The sequence below is a fragment of the Haliotis asinina genome, chromosome 9 (genome assembly GCF_037392515.1).
Source record: "Haliotis asinina isolate JCU_RB_2024 chromosome 9, JCU_Hal_asi_v2, whole genome shotgun sequence".
Classification (NCBI taxonomy): Eukaryota; Metazoa; Mollusca; class Gastropoda; order Lepetellida; family Haliotidae; genus Haliotis; species Haliotis asinina.
Window position 1 is genome coordinate 50,271,737 of NC_090288.1, and position 21,851 is coordinate 50,293,587.

General features: G+C 39.9%; 1 protein-coding gene across 5 annotated transcripts; it reads left to right on the forward strand.

The window, feature by feature from the left end:
- Positions 1-3,881: 3,881 nt before the first annotated feature.
- LOC137296083 (queuosine 5'-phosphate N-glycosylase/hydrolase-like) lies at positions 3,882-21,618 on the forward strand. 5 transcript variants are annotated; one of them, XM_067827748.1, is made up of 11 exons: positions 3,882-3,958; positions 4,192-4,336; positions 5,335-5,460; positions 6,443-6,537; positions 6,781-6,913; positions 8,838-8,987; positions 11,564-11,687; positions 11,998-12,112; positions 14,232-14,302; positions 15,468-15,535; positions 19,999-21,618. In XM_067827748.1, exons 3-11 carry the CDS (start codon positions 5,359-5,361, stop codon positions 20,161-20,163), a joined length of 1,023 nt encoding a protein of 340 aa, XP_067683849.1. In that variant the 5' UTR covers positions 3,882-3,958; positions 4,192-4,336; positions 5,335-5,358; the 3' UTR covers positions 20,164-21,618. The 5 variants fall into 5 exon arrangements, with proteins under 5 accessions (XP_067683849.1, XP_067683847.1, XP_067683848.1 ...); XM_067827746.1 differs by having other exon boundaries at positions 3,884-3,958; positions 4,192-4,343; XM_067827747.1 differs by lacking the exon at positions 4,192-4,336 and having other exon boundaries at positions 3,888-3,958.
- Positions 21,619-21,851: the final 233 nt, after the last annotated feature.

A 21,851-nucleotide genomic window follows, 5' to 3' on the forward strand; every position in this document is an offset into this window, starting at 1 on the left:
ATGGCTCACATTCCTACCTGAAATACCCGCTAACACCTTCTAGCTGAACGATGACTCGACAGCTTTGAGGTGTTGAGTGGCCTTTCATGTTTCATGGCTCACATTCCTACCTGAAATACCCGCTAACACCTTCTAGCTGAACGATGACTCGACAGCTTTGAGGTGTTGAGTGGCCTTTCATGTTTCATGGCTCACATTCCTACCTGAAATACCCGCTAACACCTTCTAGCTGAACGATGACCTCGACAGCTTTGAGGTGTTGAGTGGCCTTTCATGTTTCATGGCTCACATTCCTACCTGAAATACCCGCTAACACCTTCTAGCTGAACGATGACTCGACAGCTTTGAGGTGTTGAGGGGCCTTTCATGTTTCATGGCTCACATTCCTACCTGAAATACCCGCTAACACCTTCTAGCTGAACGATGACTCGCTTGTATTCTCAAGCATCACCAGGGTCGCTTGTACTTCACGAACGTCTTATTGTTTTTTCAAAGCTGTTTGCATGAAAAGACTTTACTGATGTATTTCACAGAAGCCTCTTTAAGAATTACAAATTACCCTTTGGCTCAAATCACAATGAGAAGTTACTTTATCATGGTTAATGAGTTGGATGCACTTGTTCCCAGTCATGAGCGGTACTACGGCAAGGTGTTGGGTATATGAACAAAATCGATTGATAAAGTTAGTATGGAAACTGCACTTAAGTATATAAATAGTTGAAAATATAAACTCCCGCCTTTCTACTGCAATTGTGTACACTCCAGTCTGTGATGAATGTCGAAATGATAAGCCCGACAATCTCTGAAAACACATGAATACTACGAAATTCAGAAAGATCACGGTAAGTGACCTACACCCTTGAAACGTTGATAAATAACCTCAATTATCCAAATCTATCACCACAGGGATGTGTTCATTATCACTGAAAAGTATGCTTCATGCTTCTATTGTATGTATTATTTCACTCAACAAATTGTCACCAAGCACAGCAGTTCCAACAATGAACCCTTCAGCTCTTATCTGTCACATCACTCAGTAATATTTCATCTAGAACTCGTCACGTATCTCTGATCCATCATATCTCCCCAACAGGCATTTCCTCCAAGATCAAATCTCCAGGAATGGCCGGAAACAGCGCCATGCTGCTCGCACCTATCAGTAAAGACAACAATACTACAAGCATTATCACTATCAGCACGATGAAGTTAAACATATCAACTTATGTCAAACGCCTTGAATTCAAACTCCAGTTCCTTGTTGAATTCTATATTGCAAGTAGACATAACTGTTGTGTACCCCAAGGAGGATCTCTCATAGAAAAGAATTAACTGTTGCTAACTTCACGTAACAATTACCCTTTTGGCATAACTAGGACATCAGCCTTGTCAGTGCAACCCTATTGTTTGGCAGCGCTAATTACCCATGTTACTATTTGATCAAAGTGTTACATAAAGTGTATTACTGGTTTGTATAGGATGGAAAGGGATATATACAGCTGTAGTAGAGCAATGCTGCCCTTGATGTATAACCCCAAATTTGAATAAGCAGACTAAACGTCAGTGTTTCTCTAATGTGAGGAATTTAATGTCCAGTTTAGTCTTTAAGCCTGCAAAGGATCACATACAGTCCCAAGTCAGTGTCGACTCATTGATCATAATTATAACACTTTATTTGTTAAATTGTTAAAAAATACACTGCAAGTAAACTTACCTTTCGCTAATTTCAACGTGACAATTACGCGCTTGGCTTTAGGACACCAACCTTCTTGTACCTGTCACATAACACAATCACAATATCGCAACCTTATTGTCTTTCAATGCCAATTGCCCATGTTGTGTTACGATTTTCTCAAACCGTCACAATAAGTGACTGTATATTGGTCTCCATCTGGGGAATGGATATATACAGATATACTAGTAGTTGAGCCAAGCTGCCCTGGCTGTATACAGTCCAATTTAAATAAGCACAAACTAAAGGTCAGTGTCTTTTTCTCTAATGTTTAGAATTTAATGTATACTGTAAACTTTATGTATGTACAGGTTTACATAAGTCCCAAATTCTTCCTTCATGATCATTATAACACTTTATTTCGACCTGTGTCAGAAACACGAATGTATACATGTATGTGGTTGAACCAGGCTAGTATGGATCTATTCGTTTTGATATCTAAGGCCAAACATTGGAATTGAAGTTGGGAGTCTTAGAAGTCTTGCACTATCCAAGTCAGTTTCCTGAAAATATTCATCAGATCTGTTAACATTTTTCTATTGTATTTAAAATACAATCGCCAAAGCTGAATTCAGATGTTTTTTCTCTTAGTCCCATGAATGTTGAGAAAAGTGCGTTCAAATGCATTTACTTTAGGGCCCACTGAAAGGGTGACATGCTGTAGGAGATTCAGCAGTTGAACTTCGTTAGTTTACACTGTCAGAGATCTGTACATGTCGATGTTTTTTTAAATCTACTTAAAGCAACGCCAAGCTTATTTCTTTGTCTTTGACTCGTGTTCAGTCTTAATGTTTGCCAAACATGTTGCCTTCTGTACGTATGAGTTTTATCCCATTGTGCTAAACCTGAGTAACACAACAAAAAGTGTTGAATAGACGTCTGTATGCTACATATCGGATTGGTATTTGTACATTTTGTTTAAAATAAAGTTTAATGATTATAAAGCCATCGTTTTGTCAACTTTTCACCGGGTCACATGTCATATACCGGGATCCGTCGGTCGTCAGGTCGCATAACAAGCGTCACATCCTCACTGCTCGGTATCCTTGTGCCGAACCTGTACGAAAGGCATCACCACAGAACTGTTGAATGCATAAAGATACGACTTTATGTTGTACACAAGAGCGTCAAATTAAGTTATCTATAGCCAGGAAATAACTAGGATCTATATAGGATACATTTTTTCAGTGACTTAAGTTTTTATACGCCGCTTCTAGCAATATTTCAGGAATCTCGCACCGGTGGACACCAGAAATGGCCTTCGCACATAGTACCACGTTGGGAATGAAACTCGGCTCTCCTGCATCACAAACGTACACTTTAACCACTAGCCTATCCCACCGCCAGGAACAGTCTGTTATTAAAGTAAAAACTGGATGCACAATGTATCACTGATGTCACAACGAAAGCCCAGCTATAATTAAGCCGCTCCTCCCACACCGCGTTTGTTTTGCATTGGCATCAGTGCATCACACAGAGACGTGTGTGACATGCCAGTGCTTCTAATATTGTTGGAATGTTACTCACACTAATAGTGTTATTTCAAAATCGGGAAGATATGTGAAACATTTTTTATAAGTAATACAAATTCAGTGGGATAGATTAGCAACATTTATTTTTCACATATAGTGGACAAAATTAGTTAGGGATATTTGTAAATTTGGAAAATACGAATAATGACACATTTATTCACTGATACACTGATAAAATATCAGTCATAAAAATACCAATATCTTTAAATTTTGTCCACTGTATAATATATTTATTAAACACCACGGAATGGGGCAAACATTTCTATCGGTGAAATTAACGTTAAAACAAAAACAAGGATTTGTTTTAAATTTTGTATGGCGATTAGATTTGCTTTTGAAAACAAAATATCGAATGATATGATATGTTCCTTGCATTTAAGGCGATACTAAGCGGTAAATATCACAAGAGTGTGTCTAGATTTATCTAGGTTCCGAATCTCTGGTCTCACTAGAGTTCTTCTCAGTTTAAATGGTTACATTCTTACATGCAAAATTGTATATATATTCAGTGACTAAGCGTAGGTCTATAATTACTGTGCCTATTTTTTCAGGAACCTTTTCCGTGAATCTTTTGGTGACTTTCTCTCCTACATTCAAGTGGTGCAGGTTTCTGATCTAAGGGAGACAACTCTGAAACAGGACAGACAACTGGTGATTGTTCAATGTGCTGTATGCTGTGGAGGCAGACCGGCAACTGGTATGTATCAAGACAACTATCTTTATGCGATGCATAATGCATCAGCGTGATTGTGACACCCTTGACGACACAGTCATACTGATGACTCATGTAAACAACGTTCCCAATGACAGTGAAACAGGGTGGTAACAACGCGATCTAGATCAGCTGTAAACATGGTCCCTAGAGCTCCAGGCACGCGATAAGGTATCTTTCCTGACATCGATACGTATCAACGTTATTTTCCATTGCAGTAACACCAGCAGAGGTCGGATTCAGGGTCGACAGCCTTAACTGAGTGCTCGCCCTTACTAGACGTATTCACCAATCAGATCTACTACACACACAACAGTACGACCCTTGGTCTACTAAAACAACCTCACACAGACACTGAGACAGGTCAGAGGTGAGACGACAGATAGCAAACTGATTACAGTCATATAAATAACCTGCTGATAAGGGACCGTTCATAATTTATGGATATAAGGGCTGGGGATGTGATGATTTTTACGGAGAGGCATGAGCTATGTGAATGAACCCCCAAACATTTGTGTACAAATCAAGCGACCCTCCCTGCATGTCATGTCCAAAATCAATAACCCTCCCTCCCCCTTCTAATGATTAATTTCTATAATCTTAAGCATCATTCATCATGTTTTATTGTTTATATGTACAAAATTACTGAACACATGAACCCACCTCACACCACCCCACCCTACCCCCTCAACACACACACACACACACTCACACACACGCCAGGTTAGAATTTGTCAACACCCAATCAAGCGCCCATGCTTGTGATTACAGGTGACCATTGGGATTGGGTGGTCAGGATCACTCAACTGGTTGGAGTATCTTATCTTGATTAACTGCGTAGATCAATACTGATGATGTTAATCACTGGATTGTCTAGTCCGGACTCGGTTATTCACCATATAGCTGGGATGTTTAATGTAATATATGTTTGTAATGTTGAATGGTATCATGTTATTATGACTATTTATGGCACCTTTAGCATAGCTAGCCATTTCATTATTATTTGGACCTTGGAATTGGCACCTTTATCCATAAGTAGAATAGGCCTCAACCCATGCTTGCCATAAAAGGCGACTATGCTTGTCATAAGAGGCGACTAACGGGATCGGGTGGTCAGGCTCACTGACTAGGTTGACACATGTCATTGGTTCCCAATTGTACAGATTGATGCTCATGTTGTTGATCACTGCATCGTCTGGTTCAGACTCGATTATTTACAGACCACTGCCATATAGCTGGAATATTGCTGAGTGCGATGTAACACTAAACTCACTCACTCACTCACTCACTCACTCACTCACTCACTCACTCACTCACTCACTCACTCACTCACTCAATATATTTGTTTCTGCCGATTTCAGATCACAGCAAAGTGTCAGTATTGCATGATGTCAGTTCTCTCACCGCGTGAGTCTGGGAGATTTATAGCTGAGACAAGCAAAGATGTGACTGTCAGTCTGGATGGCATCAAGAAGTGTGCCAAGTTTGTGAGTGTTTTCCTTGATCTTACTTTTGCTGCTGAATCAAGAGTCCAAAGATGTCCTTTGTTATGCTGCAGCAGGATTTTGAACAAACTGTCCCTGGATCTGAAGACATAACTTTCTCTACTTTCAAATCTGGGCTAAATACAAGCAACAACCCTTTTCACATTGTCACTTGTCCTTGTCACTGCTAGAAACTGAATCTAAGGTCTGATCCTAGCTCACGTCATGGTGACAGATACTTTGCACAAGTCACACATATGCAAACAAGACAAGAGACTTATCAATCATAGTACCAGTAATATGAAAGAATTGTATGATCATTATTTCATTTGATGAGTACATTACACCTCTTTTAGAGTGACTATTCCTGTATGTTAAAGTTCATTCATGTATTTGAGTGAATGAGTGAGTATGATTTTATGCCACAATATTCCAGCAATATCATGGCAAGGGATAGCGGAAATGGGCTTCACACATTGTGCATTGTGCCCATGTGGGGAGTCAAACCCAGGTCATTGGCGTTGTGAGCAGAAGCTTTAACCACTAGGCTACCCCACCGCCCCCTCAGTGAATAGAAATATGTCCGTTCATGCACTCAATTCATTTTTCATGATCATGTATTTACATATATGTTTAAAAGCATGTTCCTACCAACTAGTTTTTACTGTTTATACTTCACAAACTAGTGTGTTGTTATCTGAATTAATGTAATATAAAAAGCAGTGTTACCGATCATGATGTTGCGGAACTTGTTTTTAAGGAGACCCCCTGCTGGACTGACATGGATAAGTGACACTGTTTAGGATCGCTTCCCTTTTCTATTTTGTAGAAAATATCATTCACATGAGTTAATAATCGTATACATTAATGTATATTCTTTTAAATATTGTATTCGCTTTTCAGAGTTTTGTTGCGGCATTAATATGTGTATATGTAGAATGCTAATTTTTTCTGAGTGTTGTCTGGTCTTGCCTGTCTGCTCCAGGTGTACGAGGAGGTGAAGAAGACTGGGTATGGGGTGAGATCTTGGAGGGAGAACGAACTCCATCCCAAGACAATGGATGAAGCTGCAGTGAACTGGTATGGACAAGCAGTAATCACAAAACACTCTCCTTTGCTTCCTATTCTGTCAAGGAGGTCTGATAGCCTTCTGGTTAAGGTGTTCAAGGCATTGGTTTGCCCTGAGCTATTGAAAAAGAGTCTTGTACTTTAACTATAATACCTCAGAGCAAAAGTGTACTTCAGTGTACCTTTTTACTGTATATATGGGGGTACAGCCAACTATATCAGTAGTCTCATGACACTGTGTGTTGACTCCCACAGGGTGTTTGTGGCCGATGCTCTCAACTTCTGTTTCTGGTCACGTGACCCCAGCAAGAAGTACTACGTGGAGTACAAGGGCAAGAGATGGACAGGCTACTGGTGTCTGTGTGCAGCTCTCAACAGAGCTATTGAGGTGAGGTCAGTTGGTCCAGAGATGCTACTGGTATCTTGTGTTCAGCCCTCAGTAGGTCTATTGAGGTGAGGTCAGTTGGTCAAGAGATGCACAGGCTAATGGTATCTGTGTTCAGCCCTCAATAGGGCTATTGAGGTGAGGTCAGTTGGTCGAGAGATGCACAGGCTACTGGTATCTGTGCGCAGCTCTCAACAGGGCTATTGAGGTGAGGTCAGTTGGTCGAGAGATGCTACTGGTATCTTGTGTTCAGCCCTCAGTAGGGCTATTGAGGTGAGGTCAGTAGGTCAAGAGATGCACAGGTTACTGGTGTGTGAGTGCAGCCCAAAAACAGGGTTATTAAGGTGAGATAAGTAGGGCAAGAGATGGACAGGCTACTGGTATCTGTCTTCAGCCCTCAACAGAGCTATTGAGGTGAGGTCAGTAGGTCAAGAGATGCACAGGCTACTGGTGTGTGTGTGCAGCCCAAAAACAGGGTTATTAAGGTGAGATAAGTAGGTCAAGAGATGGACAGGCTACTGGTGTCTGTGTGCAGCTCTCAACAGGGCTATTGAGGTGAGGTTAGTATGTAAAGAGATGGACAGGCTACTGGTATCTGTGTGCAGCTCTCAACAGGGCTATTGAAGTGAAATCAGTTTGTCTGCATACTAGCACGCCATGAAGTTGAAGAGGTTCTATGCTGGTACCGATATTTTGCATTGTTTGAGTGTAATTTGCTTCTTGTAGTTTTGGTGATCATGAAATCCTGAAGTGGATCATGCAGACACACTCAGTGGTGTTTGAGAGACTTAAATAAAATTTCCAGGGGTCTTAATTTTCCCAAGGCCAGTGGGGTAGCTGGGTGGTTAGAGTGTTCACTGGTTATGGCAAAGTTTGATTCCTGGATACAATGAATGAAGCCCTTTCCAGGAATATTATTAAAAGTGGTGTGAACTTAAACTCATCACACAATTTTCCTAAGCATAGATTTCTTTTAGCGTGTTTGAAAGAGGTGACTAACGGGCTCAGGTGATCAGGCTCGGTAGGGTTCGGTTGACACATATCATTGTGTCCCAGTTTTGTAGGTCAGTGCTCATGCTGTTACTGGATCATCTGGTCCAGATTATTTACAGAGTGCCACCATATATCTGGAATATTATTGAGTAGGACTGTGTGATGGCAAATATACTGGACAAAAATACTTACGGAATTGTGTAAATTTTGAAATTATGAATAATGATCAAATATATTCCCAATCTGATGAAATATCAGTCATAAAAATATCAATATCTCAAAATTATTTTGTCCAGTATAGATTGTATTGCAATATATTGTGATTCAGGTACCTATACAGTGATGTATTATGATATATTGGGAGCTTAAGTGTTTTACAGTAAGTGACAATAACTGTGCATGTCAGTCCTGTTTTGTACAGAATATGTTCCGAAACATTTATGTCATGGTTCTAATAACAGCAATCTCAAACTTAGGTTGCATGGTCATTGATTTTATTATCTTTTTATACAATGTATTGCATTAAAGTATATGACATTTTGTAACTGAATAATGAAGGAAAAACTTTGTTGTGAATGAAAGTGCATAGATGTTAATTTAAATCATATAGATAATCACAAAAACTTCATTTACTCATAAGATTGCAATGCAATTTATTTGCCAATACACAGCACAAATAAGCAGGCACTTTCCAACATGAAATCTCATGAAACTGAATAATTCAAGATTGTTATCCATTGTTAAAAAATAACATGATCCCTATATGAAGATATATCAAATCTACATATATAAGTACTTGTTTGCTGTTACTAGCATGAAGATGAGTATCTGTTAGCTGTTAAATCCATACCTGAGCACTAGAAAGCGTTTGTATCAGTATGAGTACTAATATGCTGTTGTATGAAGATGAATATCGATATGCTGTATCACCCAGGAGGGTATCAACATCACTGACCCCAACTTTTATGCCAGCGTCACGCAGGACCAACTAGCATCCGTGTTCCGATCGGAGTCGGAGATGGACATTCCACTGTTTCAGGAGAGACTGGAAGTGTTGCACCAAGTGGGCCAAGTATTGATACAGGTAATTACACATATGTAGCACTGGAGTAGCTAAGTAGTCAAAGCATTTGAAAATGACCGGGGTTTGATTCCCCACATTGGTGCAATGTGTGAAGTCCATATTTGGTGTTCCTCCAACATGATATTGCTGGAATATTACTAAAAGTAGAGTAAAACTCACTCACTCACTCACTCACTCACTCACTCACTCACTCACTCACTCACTCACCCACCCACCCACGGTAGAATAGGCCTCCCCTCACTCACCCACCCATCCACGGTAGAATAGGCTTCCAGCAACCCATGCTCGCAAGATAAGATGACTATGCTTTATATGAGAGGCAGCTAAAGGGATCATTGACTTGGTTGACACATCATTGGTTTCCAGTCGGACAGATTGATGTTCATGATGTTGATCACAGGATTGTCTGGTCCAGATTTGATTATTTTCAGACTACCGCCATATTGCTTAAGTGTGGCATAAAATTCACTCACTCACTCACTCACTCTCTCACTCACTCACTCACTCACTCAATCACTCAATCACTCAATCACTCAATCACTCACTCCAGGGGTTCAAAAATTGTTTTTGAAAGCCACTTTCCACAGGGCAAGTGACTTCAAGACAGTAACTTGTCCTGACAAATTTTCCTCTTGCCTTGCCCACAGTGTTTGATGTTAATGTTTACTGGACCATTTATCAAAGGGTGATAAATTTCAAAGAATAATAGCTCTAAATTATTATTATTTCAAAAATATAATAGCTACATTATGAGCTGATGTGAAATGAAATCCAAGTTTAATTGCAGTTTAAAACCATAAGTGGAAATTATCTAGTAGTTCATAGACAAGTAAGATACCATTGTTTGATTGCACGAAATGAAAACTGACTTGTCCCGGGCGTCGAGCAATGGGATTTTTTAACTCACTCACCCACTCACTCACCCACTCACCCACTCACTCACCCACTCACTCACCCACTCACTCCCTGGAAATCACTGGTTAACAGCTGTGCAAGTTGTCTGAGACACCACAATTTGCAAAACAGAGTTGAGTTCCTTGAGCACACCAAATACAATTACATTTCCAGGTTTCTGGACTGTAGGTCCCAATGGTCAGTAGTAGGATAGTCTACCTTCACTTGTTGGCAATCTGTAGCCTATTCTTATATTGCATTGTTACTTATAGTTAAAATATTTTAGATATAAATACTAGTCTTAAATTTATTCCTGTCATAATCTAGTTATTTTACTGTCCTTCGTCAACAGGTGTTTTATAATTTAATTGTGTATCTTGTTAATTTATAACTTTGTGAGTTACAATATGGCTGAGATATTGCTCATGTGACTATGACTCATCACAAGGGAATGTGAAAACTTGTTAGCAAGATGTCTTGAAGGAGCAGTGATGAAAAGATCCTTAACACACTTAAGTGAGTGAGTGAGTGAGTGAGTATAGTTTTACGCCGCACTCAGCAATATTCCAGCCATATGGCGGCGGTCTGTAAATAATCGAGTCTGGACCAGACAATCCAGTGATCAACAACATGAGCATCGATCTGCGCAAATGGGAACCGATGACATGTGTCAACCAAGTCAGCAAGCCTGACCACCCGATCCTGTTAGTCGCCTCTTACGACAAGCATAGTCGCCTTTTATGGCAAGCATGGGTTGCTGAAGGCCTATTCTACCCCGGGACCTTCACGGGTCTAACACAGTTAAGAACAATGTACAGTACATTAATCATAAAAAAATAATCCTTTTCTGGATAAATAAAGACCTCTCTCACTGTATATTGTGTGTCATGGAGACATATATATCCAGTATGCACAAATATACAAAATGTATATTGCACCCAAAGAAACACTCTAATAAAGCCTGTACCACATTCAGAACAAGAAATGTAGCCTTTTCATTGAAAACGTAATTATTACATCTTACAATACAGGACTGTCTGCTACATCATTACTCTACGGAACCATTCTATTTTCTGTAAGGACTGTTGAAATTAGTTGTTGGGCCCGGGACCACTTTTGTAGCTCAGGTAAAACAGGCATAGGTTTATCATAATTTGATCACTGATACCATTCGTCTTTCTCTGAATAATATTGCTGCTACAAGATGTTGGAATATGATCTCCAACTGTGTGGCTGATTATTTACAAAACTGTAATAACAATAATGATAACAGCCCATTTCTCCATGCACAATGCATGCTCGATGCTCTCAAACATTCTGATTATTATTACCCAGGTTAACCCAAGCTGCCTGTTAGGAGCTAGAAGGTTGGTAGTTACATGACTGATCCCACCGAGTACCCATTTTCTGCTGGGTGAACAGAGGCAATTTTGAACATGCTCACTTGCCTAAGGTGAGACCACACGTGTTATGTGCTTCATTGTGGGGCAGTACTGAAGTCCTAGAAACTATCAGGAGTCAAGGTGCCAAACATGGTACACCCATCCAAGGATTCTCCGAGCCCAATGCTGCTAACTTAGCCTGACTTTGATCTGAGCACCATGCACACTACCACAGGCCAACACGAAGGACATAAATGACATAAATATCTCGGTTATGATGTAACTTCTTTTCTGTAACAGAAGTATGACGGCAGCTTCGCTAACTGTGTCAAGAAGTGCAATGGTAGTGCCAAGGATCTTCTCAACCTCGTCGTTTCAGAGTTCCCTCCCTTTAGAGATGAGGCTGATTATAATGGGAAAAGAGGTAAACATTGTGATTCTTAGATTTCACCATTTTCAAAGTGACATTGTGTAGCCATAGCCATGACATGTTACACTGTCAGAGGTGCACACAAAGTATTTGATCTAAACTTCCTGTTGGCCAGCCATGGTGGCTGACTTTGTTGGTTAGATCACTGACTTTGTGTAATAGTGATTAAGTACTCTGAACTATCTTTTTTCCTTTTGCCGGTTTTTGATTGAGTAGACCATGAAAAAATATATTGACATCTTTAGCCTGCTTGAATGCTGTTACTGCATAAGGGAACTACATGTGTTTGTGTTTGTCCTTTCAGTGTCCTTCCATAAGAGAGCCCAGATCCTGGTCGCTGATGTCTGGGGATGCTGCGAGGGAAAGGGTCTTGGAACATTTCATGACATTGATGTCATCACCATGTTTGCTGATTACAGGTAGTGTAGGTCCCACTGTTGTCCAACTCTCTCAAAGTGTTGATAGCATAACAAGCAGCTGAGGATGTGAAAATAAGTGTACTAACAGTATGTTTCTGCAGATGACACAAATCCATTTTTGTTCTTTTCATATCATAAAGTTGCCCCAATAATGGTTTTGCATCGGGTCATGCTTTACATAAAGGTTTTTCGACACTGTCTGCTAAACTGGTCATCATGAATGTACAGTCCCTAGTGACAACGTGAGTGTTTATGTAGAATTCTTGTTTTGTTTGGAAAGCAGTTTGTCTCATAAATGTTTTCTTACTTGTTTTGAGACATTACTTCACCCTTTTTAAATGTGTTCTAACTTCCATAAGTCAGCAGCACATGAACTGTAGTGGTATCAAACATCAAAACAAACAAAACCTTTGTATGTGGCCAAATATGGGTGCAGCTTATTTTGTATTGTTTGTTGGCAGTACACTGGGGAAGCTGCCAATCAAAATAAGATCCAGTCTCAGTTATGAAATGCCTGATCAGCCCAGGGGAGATAATCCACCCTGATAACTATCAATAACTCCCATCACTGCCCCTATTGACAAGTTGTTGACTACCACTGGGCAAGTCAATGTGCAAACTCATGGTGTACTAGGGGCGACCCCAAAATAGTCAGCCTCACCTAGACAATGATACAAATGGAGCTGTTTTTATGTTTTATTTGTATACACGTCATCTGTCAACCTCAAGCAAATTGTTTTTGCTATGTTCCAACCTCATGATCACCGATTTGTTCTACCTTTTATCTTGGCATCCCCCCCAAAACGCAAAATCTGCAATAACAGCATCACACAGTCTAAGAAACAAAATATGCAAACAACATTTTGTGTGTTTGTAGAAATCACCAAGAGTCAAACTTAGATGTTAAAGTGCATTAAAAACATTTTGAAACTACAAGTTGCTTGTTATCATCCTCCACCTTCATGTTTACTGAAAGAGCTTGTTTTGGAGACACTGCCCACCCCTTTTCAGGTGTCGTAGTCATAAGGACATAACTTATTCTAATGTGTTCACTTACTCATTCATGATGCCATGGGTTCAAACTAAATACTGAATGGTCACACAGGTGTCAGCTCTGAATATATTGTAAACAGAGCCAGTTTAAATACCTGGACACAGTGTTTTTAAAAGACTAAAATGGGGATCTTCAAAAAACAACCCCCATCTAATTCTAAATCAGGCAATCCAAATCTTTGACCGTTGATTATAATGGGAAATCATCCAATAACTATACTGAACATATTTTCTATGATATTATTTGAGTGCTAACCATTTTTAAGGGGTACCAAATAAAGACCCAGGTTTCATTCCCCACATGGGTACAAATTGTGACATCCATTTCTGGTGATAGTGCTGGAATATTGCTAAAAGCGACGTTAAACCAAACTCTCTCTTTCACTCACTCATAAGCAGCACAACTCATAGTTGGGCACTACTAGAACATAGCAAACAGGACAACAATCGAGCAACTCCCGAACAGCTTTGTATACAAGCACAAGAATCTTCAATTCTGTCCATTTGACTTTTGAGACCCAAAGCAGCTGCATAAGAAATGGCGCTATGTGTTCATATTAGCCAATGCAGGAGACAATTCTAGCAGTCACTGTGCCTTCAGTGTTTTGGTATCTCAACCATACGGATGGCATTGCAGATTGTGCAATCAGTGGGTATGGATTGGTTCCATCCAGGGATATAGGACTCGGTATAAGATATAGCTTTGCGGTGATACAAAGTGACTATGTGATCAGTGGTATCAATAGCAAAGATACAGCAAGAATGCAAGAATGACAGCCCCATCAAACAACAACATGACAAGATGTTGGAACATCCCCTTTATCAGGACCAACCCAAGGCTATAGCTATAAACATCAAGCAATAGTAGTGGACCTGGCTGAACCATGTCCTCATATCCCAAATGCATATATTGATGTTCATGATGTCGATCACTGGGTGTCTGGTCTTTTACAAACTGCCATCATATAGCTGATTAATGCTGAATGTTGCACTAGACAAAAATAACAAGCACACAAAGACAGTGATTATATCAATGCCCTGAGGTTTGTTCCCCTTCTGCATTCAGGGTACCACAGGTGCTGGTGTACTTCGGAGCTTTGCAGTACTCAAACGCTCTCATGGACCTCCTCCGCAAAGGTATCCAGTTAATACCTTGTCTTGTCATTACTTGCTAAGAGACCTGTGAAGTTCTGGGCACAGGGAGGGAAACTGTAGCGCAAATTGGGTTGCGAAGCATGGAGAATATGACCTGTCTTCTTATGTGTGATCGAAGCGAGCAAAGGTTGGCAACGTACTCCGTTGGCTTTGGATCGAAAAATATTTTTCATGTCAAAATAATGTGTCGCCACCATCATGAAATACACTCACATTTCCTCACTTGGTTGTGCTCTCAGATTTCCTAACCCATGTTTAATAATTACTTACATGAAATATGTTTTATTCAACATTTTAAACATCACTTGTAGTATTCAGATCGTTCTTCGCCTCCATTACCCCTATCAGTTTCTGGTTGATGGAGTCACAGAACAAGAACAGCCAGAAATTTAAAAGAAATGCCACATTGCCTAATTTTATCATGAACCTGTTGGAGGTTATTTGTCTTATCTGTCGTTGCTATTGTTAGATTTTTCGTAACATTTATTCTGCATAAAAACACTTCTGGGGTAATGGGCGAATGAAGCAGGGGAGGCAACTGTAAGTATTCCATATGGAATGATACCCTCCTGTTCCTTCTCTCCTTTGAACTGGAAGCTGGAAGGGGGAATGGAGGCGAAAAACGGTCTGATATATGAGTTACGCTTAAAATGTTGAATAAAAGATATTTCACATGAGTAATTGTTCAACATGGTGTTGGAAATGTGAGAGTACGACCAAGTGAAGAAATGTGTGTATACCTTTGATGGTGACGATATTTTATTTTGACATGAAAAATATTTTTCAAACCGAAGTGAGGAAATATTTTGCCAATCTTTGCTCGCTTCACTCGCATATAAACGGCTGGTCATTTTCTCTTTGCTGCGCAACCCATTTGCGCTACAGTTTGCCCGTGATCCAGGTTAGAATAGGCCTTCAGCAATCCCATCCAGGATTCAAACTCAGCTGACAATATAGTGCACAGCTGTTAGAGTGAGGGGTTGAATCACAGATGGGATTTTCTGCCTTGGAGCATGTATTTTTCATCATGATATCAGATGTATTCACTCACTGAATTCATTGATATTTACCCCTTTTCTGGTGTCCCCACCCCATACATACTGATGCAGCTGTTTAGACCACTAACTCAATGTTCTTGCTTGTGCAGACACGCTGATGAAAACTGGTGACCGCCTGGAGGTTGAGATCCGGGGATGTAGTATATGGGCTACTGAGGTGAGTGGGACAGTTTCTCAGTATCCAGATGTAGTATATGGGCTACTGAGGTGAGTTGAACAGTTTCTCAGTATCCAGATGTAGTATATGGGTACTGAGGTGAGTTGGACCGTTTCTCAGTATCCAGATGTAGTATATGGGCTACTGAGGTGAGTTGAACAGTTTTTCAGTGTCCAGATGTACTAGTAAGGGCTACTGCGGTGAGTTGGACAGTTTCTCAGTATCCAGATGTAGTATATGGGCTACTGAGGTGAGTTGAACAGTTTTTCAGTGTCCAGATGTACTAGTATGGGCTACTGCAGTGAGTTGGACCGTTTCTCAGTGTCCAGATGTGATATATGGGCTACTGAGGTGAGTTGGACCGTTTTTCAGTGTCCAGATGCACTAGTATGGGCTTCTGCGGTGAGTTGGACCGTTTCTCAGTATCCAGATGCGAGACATGGGCTGCTAAGGTAAGTTGGACAGTTTCTCAGTATCCAGATGTGATATATGGGCTGCTAAGGTGAGTTGGACAGTTTCTCAGTGTCCAGATGTGATATATGGGCTGCTAAGGTGAGTTGGACAGTTTCTCAGTGTCCAGATGTGATATATGGACTGCTAAGGTAAGTTGGACCGTTTCTCAGTATCCAGATGTGATATATGGACTGCTAAGGTGAGTTGGACAGTTTCTCAGTGTCCAGATGTGATATATGGGCTGCTAAGGTGAGTTGGACAGTTTCTGAGTATCCAGATGCGATATATGGGCTGCTAAGGTGAGTTGGACAGTTTCTCAGTGTCCAGATGTGATATATGGGCTGCTAAGGTGAGTTGGACAGTTTCTCAGTGTCCAGATGTGATATATGGGCTGCTAAGGTGAGTTGGACAGTTTCTGAGTATCCAGATGCGATATATGGGCTGCTAAGGTAAGTTGGACCGTTTCTCAGTGTCCAGAAGTGATATATGGGCTGCTAAGGTAAGTTGGACCGTTTCTCAGTATCCAGATGCGATATATGGACTGCTAAGGTGAGTTGGACAGTTTCTCAGTGTCCAGATGTGATATATGGGCTGCTAAGGTGAGTTGGACAGTTTCTGAGTGTCCAGATGCGATATATGGACTGCTAAGGTGAGTTGGACAGTTTCTCAATGTCCAGATGTGATATATGGGCTGCTAAGGTGAGTTGGACAGTTTCTGAGTATCCAGATGCGATATATGGACTGCTAAGGTGAGTTGGACAGTTTCTCAGTATCCAGATGCAATATATGGACTGCTAAGGTGAGTTGGACAGTTTCTCAGTGTCCAGATGTGATATATGGGCTGCTAAGGTGAGTTGGACAGTTTCTCAGTATCCAGATGTGATATATGGGCTGCTAAGGTGAGTTGGAGAGTTTCTCAATGTCCAGATGTGATATATGGACTGCTAAGGTAAGCTGGACAGTTTCTGAGTGTCCAGATAAGATATATGGGCTGCTATGGTAAGTTGGACAGTGTTACTGGTCTGGATATTATTATCAGCAGATGCCTCTATCCCGCCAGCGCGACCCCAACCATCGTCTGTGACACCCATCCAGGTTTTAAGTTGTTTCAAAGGCATTTAGAAGTTGGAAGAATCAAACTAAAAGTACTTTATGGTTCAACTTCTTTATTATACAAGGTCACAACGTTTCGAGACAGATTCTAGTCTCTTCTTCAGGTGAGGTGAGGATAAAACATCCTGTACATCAATTAATACAAACTTGTATAGCATGTTACCCATTGTTATCGGTCTACTGTTATGTGTATATATACTACAACCCTTTAGTTTGATCCTCACCTCACCTGAAGAAGAGACTAGAATCTGTCTTGAAACGTTGTGACCTTGTATAATAAAGAAGTTGAACCATAAAGCACTTTTAGTTTCATCCAGGTTTTGTTTTCAGACGACCCACCCTACCTGTTGCTTTTTATAGTGATAGTGAGACTCCATATGCATGGTAGCTGCAGCCTTAATACTTTCAGCATGCCAGTTAATATTTGCACCAGCTGTCGTTTATGATGAAGCTGAGTCTAATTTTAAAATGGGCAATTAAAAAGTGCCCTTTATAATACAATATTATCGCACACTAATTTGCATGAAGCCATATTCTGTTCCAAATACATGTAAGTCGCTTGGACTGGTCATTTCTGCACTAATCTATCTTCAGTAACGTCCTTTTTTCACATTTCCTATTTCCCTACCACTGGAACTCTAGTTAGATCAAACCTAGTTTTTCAGCTATTTTACACTTACGCATATCAATGACATAAACTGTAGAGATAAGCATCTTACAGTACTATAGTGTTTGGGTTCTTGCTCGTGTAGTCAAAAGCTACTTCAAATCCCCAAAATGTGACAGAATTTTACCACATATATTGCTTCCTTACAACATATGGTTTCCCACCACAATGAGTGAGTATGGTTTTACTCTGCTTTTTAGCAATATTCCAGCAATATCATGGCAGGGAAAATCAGATATGCTCTTCAGACATAGAACCCATGTTTGGAACCAAATCCAGGTCTTCAGTCTACCAGGCGAACACTCTAGCCGCTAAGCTACCCCAAAGCCTCTTCCCAACAGGAATATGGGGGAATTGTGATACAAGGTGACAACAAAACTCTACCCTCCCTCATTCCTCCCTCCCTCATTGTTATAGTATACATGTTTAATCTAATTCTATGTAATCTTAATCTCAGTAACATACAATGAAATGAGAATATTTGTCTTTGTGCCTGTACACTTCCATGATATATTACTTTGTACTTCAGTGTCTGAGAGATTCTTTTTTTTTATCAATACATGGATACATTGATACATCAATACACTGATACATCAATACATTGATACATTGATGCATTATTACATCAATACATTGATACATCAGTATATCAGTACATCCACTCCTCTTTGTTATCTTCTTGTCTCCATGCCCCCTTCCCCAGCATTACAAAAATCGATGCTCATGCTGCTGGTCACTGGATTGTCCTGTCCAGACTTGATTATTTACAAACCACCATGTATCTGGAATATTGCTGAGTGCGGCAAACCAACCAACCATCAAACCAACCTTCCCTGGCATTTAACAAGAGGGAATGTCTCTTTCTGTGTCTGTAATCGTCAATTCTCCAGGTCATACCTTTCAAAGGTAACTGGGATCCTACCATGAAAACGTGAACTCAATAATACCCGTGGCCGACCGGTGGCTCTTGTCAGTTATTTATACTATTACTTATTTACTCTGTTTCCATGGCATCATGTGTAATTTGACAGTTTATAGCAGTGGGTTTGTCTTAACCATATCTCTTAAACCAATACATATTCTTTCATGAAACTTTGCATGCAGACAGATCAGGTTGACAACTTTTGAAATTTCTTATTTGTGAAGTTATAATATTTGAATTTTTCTCATTTTGATAACATCAAGTTGTACTTGACTGTATTCTCAGAGTGCCTTTCCTATTCTCTTATTAATTGTAATGGTATCTATTTTAAGACATACCTATTAATGTTTGTAACTGTACATCATGTATAGTACATATACCTAAGGGCTCATTACAAGTCATTATAAACCTGATTCATCTCATATCTTTACCAATTTGTGAACATTTGGCTCTTAAGGAACTGATACTTGTCTCCAGAGGCAACAAACGGGATCGGATGGTTCAGGTTTACCTGGCTGACAAGTCATCACTGGATTGTCCAGACTGGATTATTTACAGACCGAAGCCAAATAGTTAGAATATTGCTGCGTATGGCTTCAAACAACAAGCAACTACAGTCCATTTGAGTCAATATCTCTCTCCCCAGTGAATTGCACTTAACTCAAAAACAAACCCCAACAGCACAAGATGTGCATTTCAGAAATTTATCAAGTGCATAGAATGGTCTGCCCTGTTGAGTTTCAGACTTTAAGAAGTTGTAGACCTTGTAAATTGAAGCCTTAACATCAGCAGTAAACTTCATTATGTGAGATGAATCAGTTGCTCAGTCAGTAGGATAAACTGTCACATGACAAGTTTGCCCATCCCTCTCACTTACCTGGCTGTTACCTGAGCTGTTGCTACACCCTTGTCAGAAATCTTGCAGTATCAAATGAAAATGATGGTTTGTTAAACAACTTTTACATTTTGTTGACAAAAATTATGCCAAAATTCTGCAGAGATGGTGTGTTTTTCCTATTTACTTTGGCAATAGTTTGAGTCATTTCAGGTTATTTGTTTTTGAGTTAGAGGGCAGATCATTAGGGAGATTTTGACTCAAATGGAATGTACTCCCAAATATGGACAGACAGATTACATACGGATATTGTCATGAAGTTGGACAATTCACTATTGTACAACCTGCTGCATCAATAGGATAATATGTTGGTCATACTTGCCACCGTCGGATGACACATGTCCTTCATTGCCTTTAGAGATTGTTTTTTATTGGGGTAAGTTGTTCCTCAGTAATTGTGTTTGTGTTTACAGCTGGTGTGTGAGGAAGCCAGACGATTGAAGGAGGCAGACAGTGACACTGCAGACATTCAGATCAACTCCATCCTCATTGATGAGTTTCTGTGGGACTACAGACGAGCTCATGTTCAGGAAACCGACTCCATCCCGTATCACAAAGTCCGCTGTATTTATTACTGATGAGAAACAGAAGCAATCATCCTGTTTTGCTTGGGTAGCACAATCATGACTCTCCTAATCAATCATACTGGAATAAACTGTCATTGTTCTAGAATAACAAACTGGAATTTGGAACCTGACAAAGTCTCATCTGGGATCAGATGAAATTCTGACCACCACTGCGAATTGTTCATCAGATGTTTAGTTCATTGTCTTTTGTGCAAATGTTTTAGTGCATATACAGGACCAGTGGCAGATCCGGGGTGGGGGAGTTGTGGGCCATGAGGACAATTAGGAGACTAGGAAACACAGGAGGGTCAGTGTATATTTCACCTTTTCTGGTTGTTAACTTATAACTCCTTTTAATGATTTTATTTATTACTACTCCCTCAGCATGCAGAAGGGTAGCCCAGTGGTTAAAGTTTTCAGTCATTACACCAAAGACCTGAATTCGATTCCTCATATGTGTGAAGCCCATTCTTGGGGATATCATTTGAATATTGCTAAAAGTGATGTAAAACTAAACTCAGTCACTTAAACAATCTCTCTCTCAGTTCTGGAACCAAATTGTTTCGGCTTCTTTCCCTTTACTGTCTTGACTGCTGGTCCAGCCACTATAGTTGAGTAGATATCCACCAGGAGGCCATTCTCATCATATGATGGTGAGTTTATGAGTGTTTGTGAACTGTATTGAAAAAGGTATCTTCCCATTATGACTACTCTCAGTTTGACTACTGATGAACATAAACATATGGTGGAGCACCCCTAAACTTAATAATGTACTGTACCTGTGTAGCTGATAACTCTCAGATTCTCTACCCTTTGCAATACGCTCACAAGATTAGAAGCCAAGTGAATCAGGGGTCTTGTGTTCATTCATTGTTTGTTTGATATTTGATGATATTTTCTAGTCAGATTGCAGCTTTGTAGACTTATAGAACAACTTGCTTGTTTTGAAAATTGGAATAATTCCTCCAACTTAATTCAAACTATTAACTGTAGAATGCAGAGACATTCTCAAGCATTTTTACCGAGCATTGATGCTGCGGATTGTATTGTCTGATGAAGCTGTAAACGCTATTTCCCTGAATCAGTTCAAAACCATGACAAACCCAACTGAACCTCATAATTAATTTGGTATTGAATTTGGGACTAGATTTTGAAAAAATCCTCCGTTGTTGTCTCAATTAAGCTAAATTAAGCTAAATACACACATATATAATACTATTATATTTTTAACTCTACCACAGCAATAGCATATGTAATTAGCTGAAGAAACGAGGATGTACCTGGTATATCTGTATGTCTTCATAAGTATTGGTGGAACAGTCATTGTGGTAGAGGAGAGAGTTAGTAATCAAAAAACACTTGACTGGGACAGGTTGTGTATTGGACAGGTAGTCATAATGGTAATGAACCATTCCAAAGCTGTGTTGTCTGTACTCCAAAATGAAAAATAAAATGGTAAAACCATGATCAGTACATCTTATCTTGCCTTGCACCCACCCTTGAAGGTATGAATCTAGATCAGTTTTGAGACTGGTGCGTGTAAACTGTTTCTGGAGATTTCCAAAATTGATCTGTAAGATATGTCAGTGTGTTGAGCCTGCCAGTGTGTTGAGCCTGCATTAGCCAATTACAAACAACAACAAAAAAATCATATTGTGACTTAAAGCTCACATCAGACCTAAGAAGATCAAGTTAGAATT

Bases quoted from the DNA above. Each gene is read 5' to 3' on its own strand.
- LOC137296083 (XM_067827748.1), top strand. From the start codon at position 5,359: ATGATGTCAGTTCTCTCACCGCGTGAGTCTGGGAGATTTATAGCTGAG. The intron at 11,688-11,997 runs GTAAACATTGTG...TTGTCCTTTCAG, and splicing joins TGATTATAATGGGAAAAGAG to TGTCCTTCCATAAGAGAGCC. The intron at 14,303-15,467 runs GTATCCAGTTAA...TTGCTTGTGCAG, and splicing joins CATGGACCTCCTCCGCAAAG to ACACGCTGATGAAAACTGGT.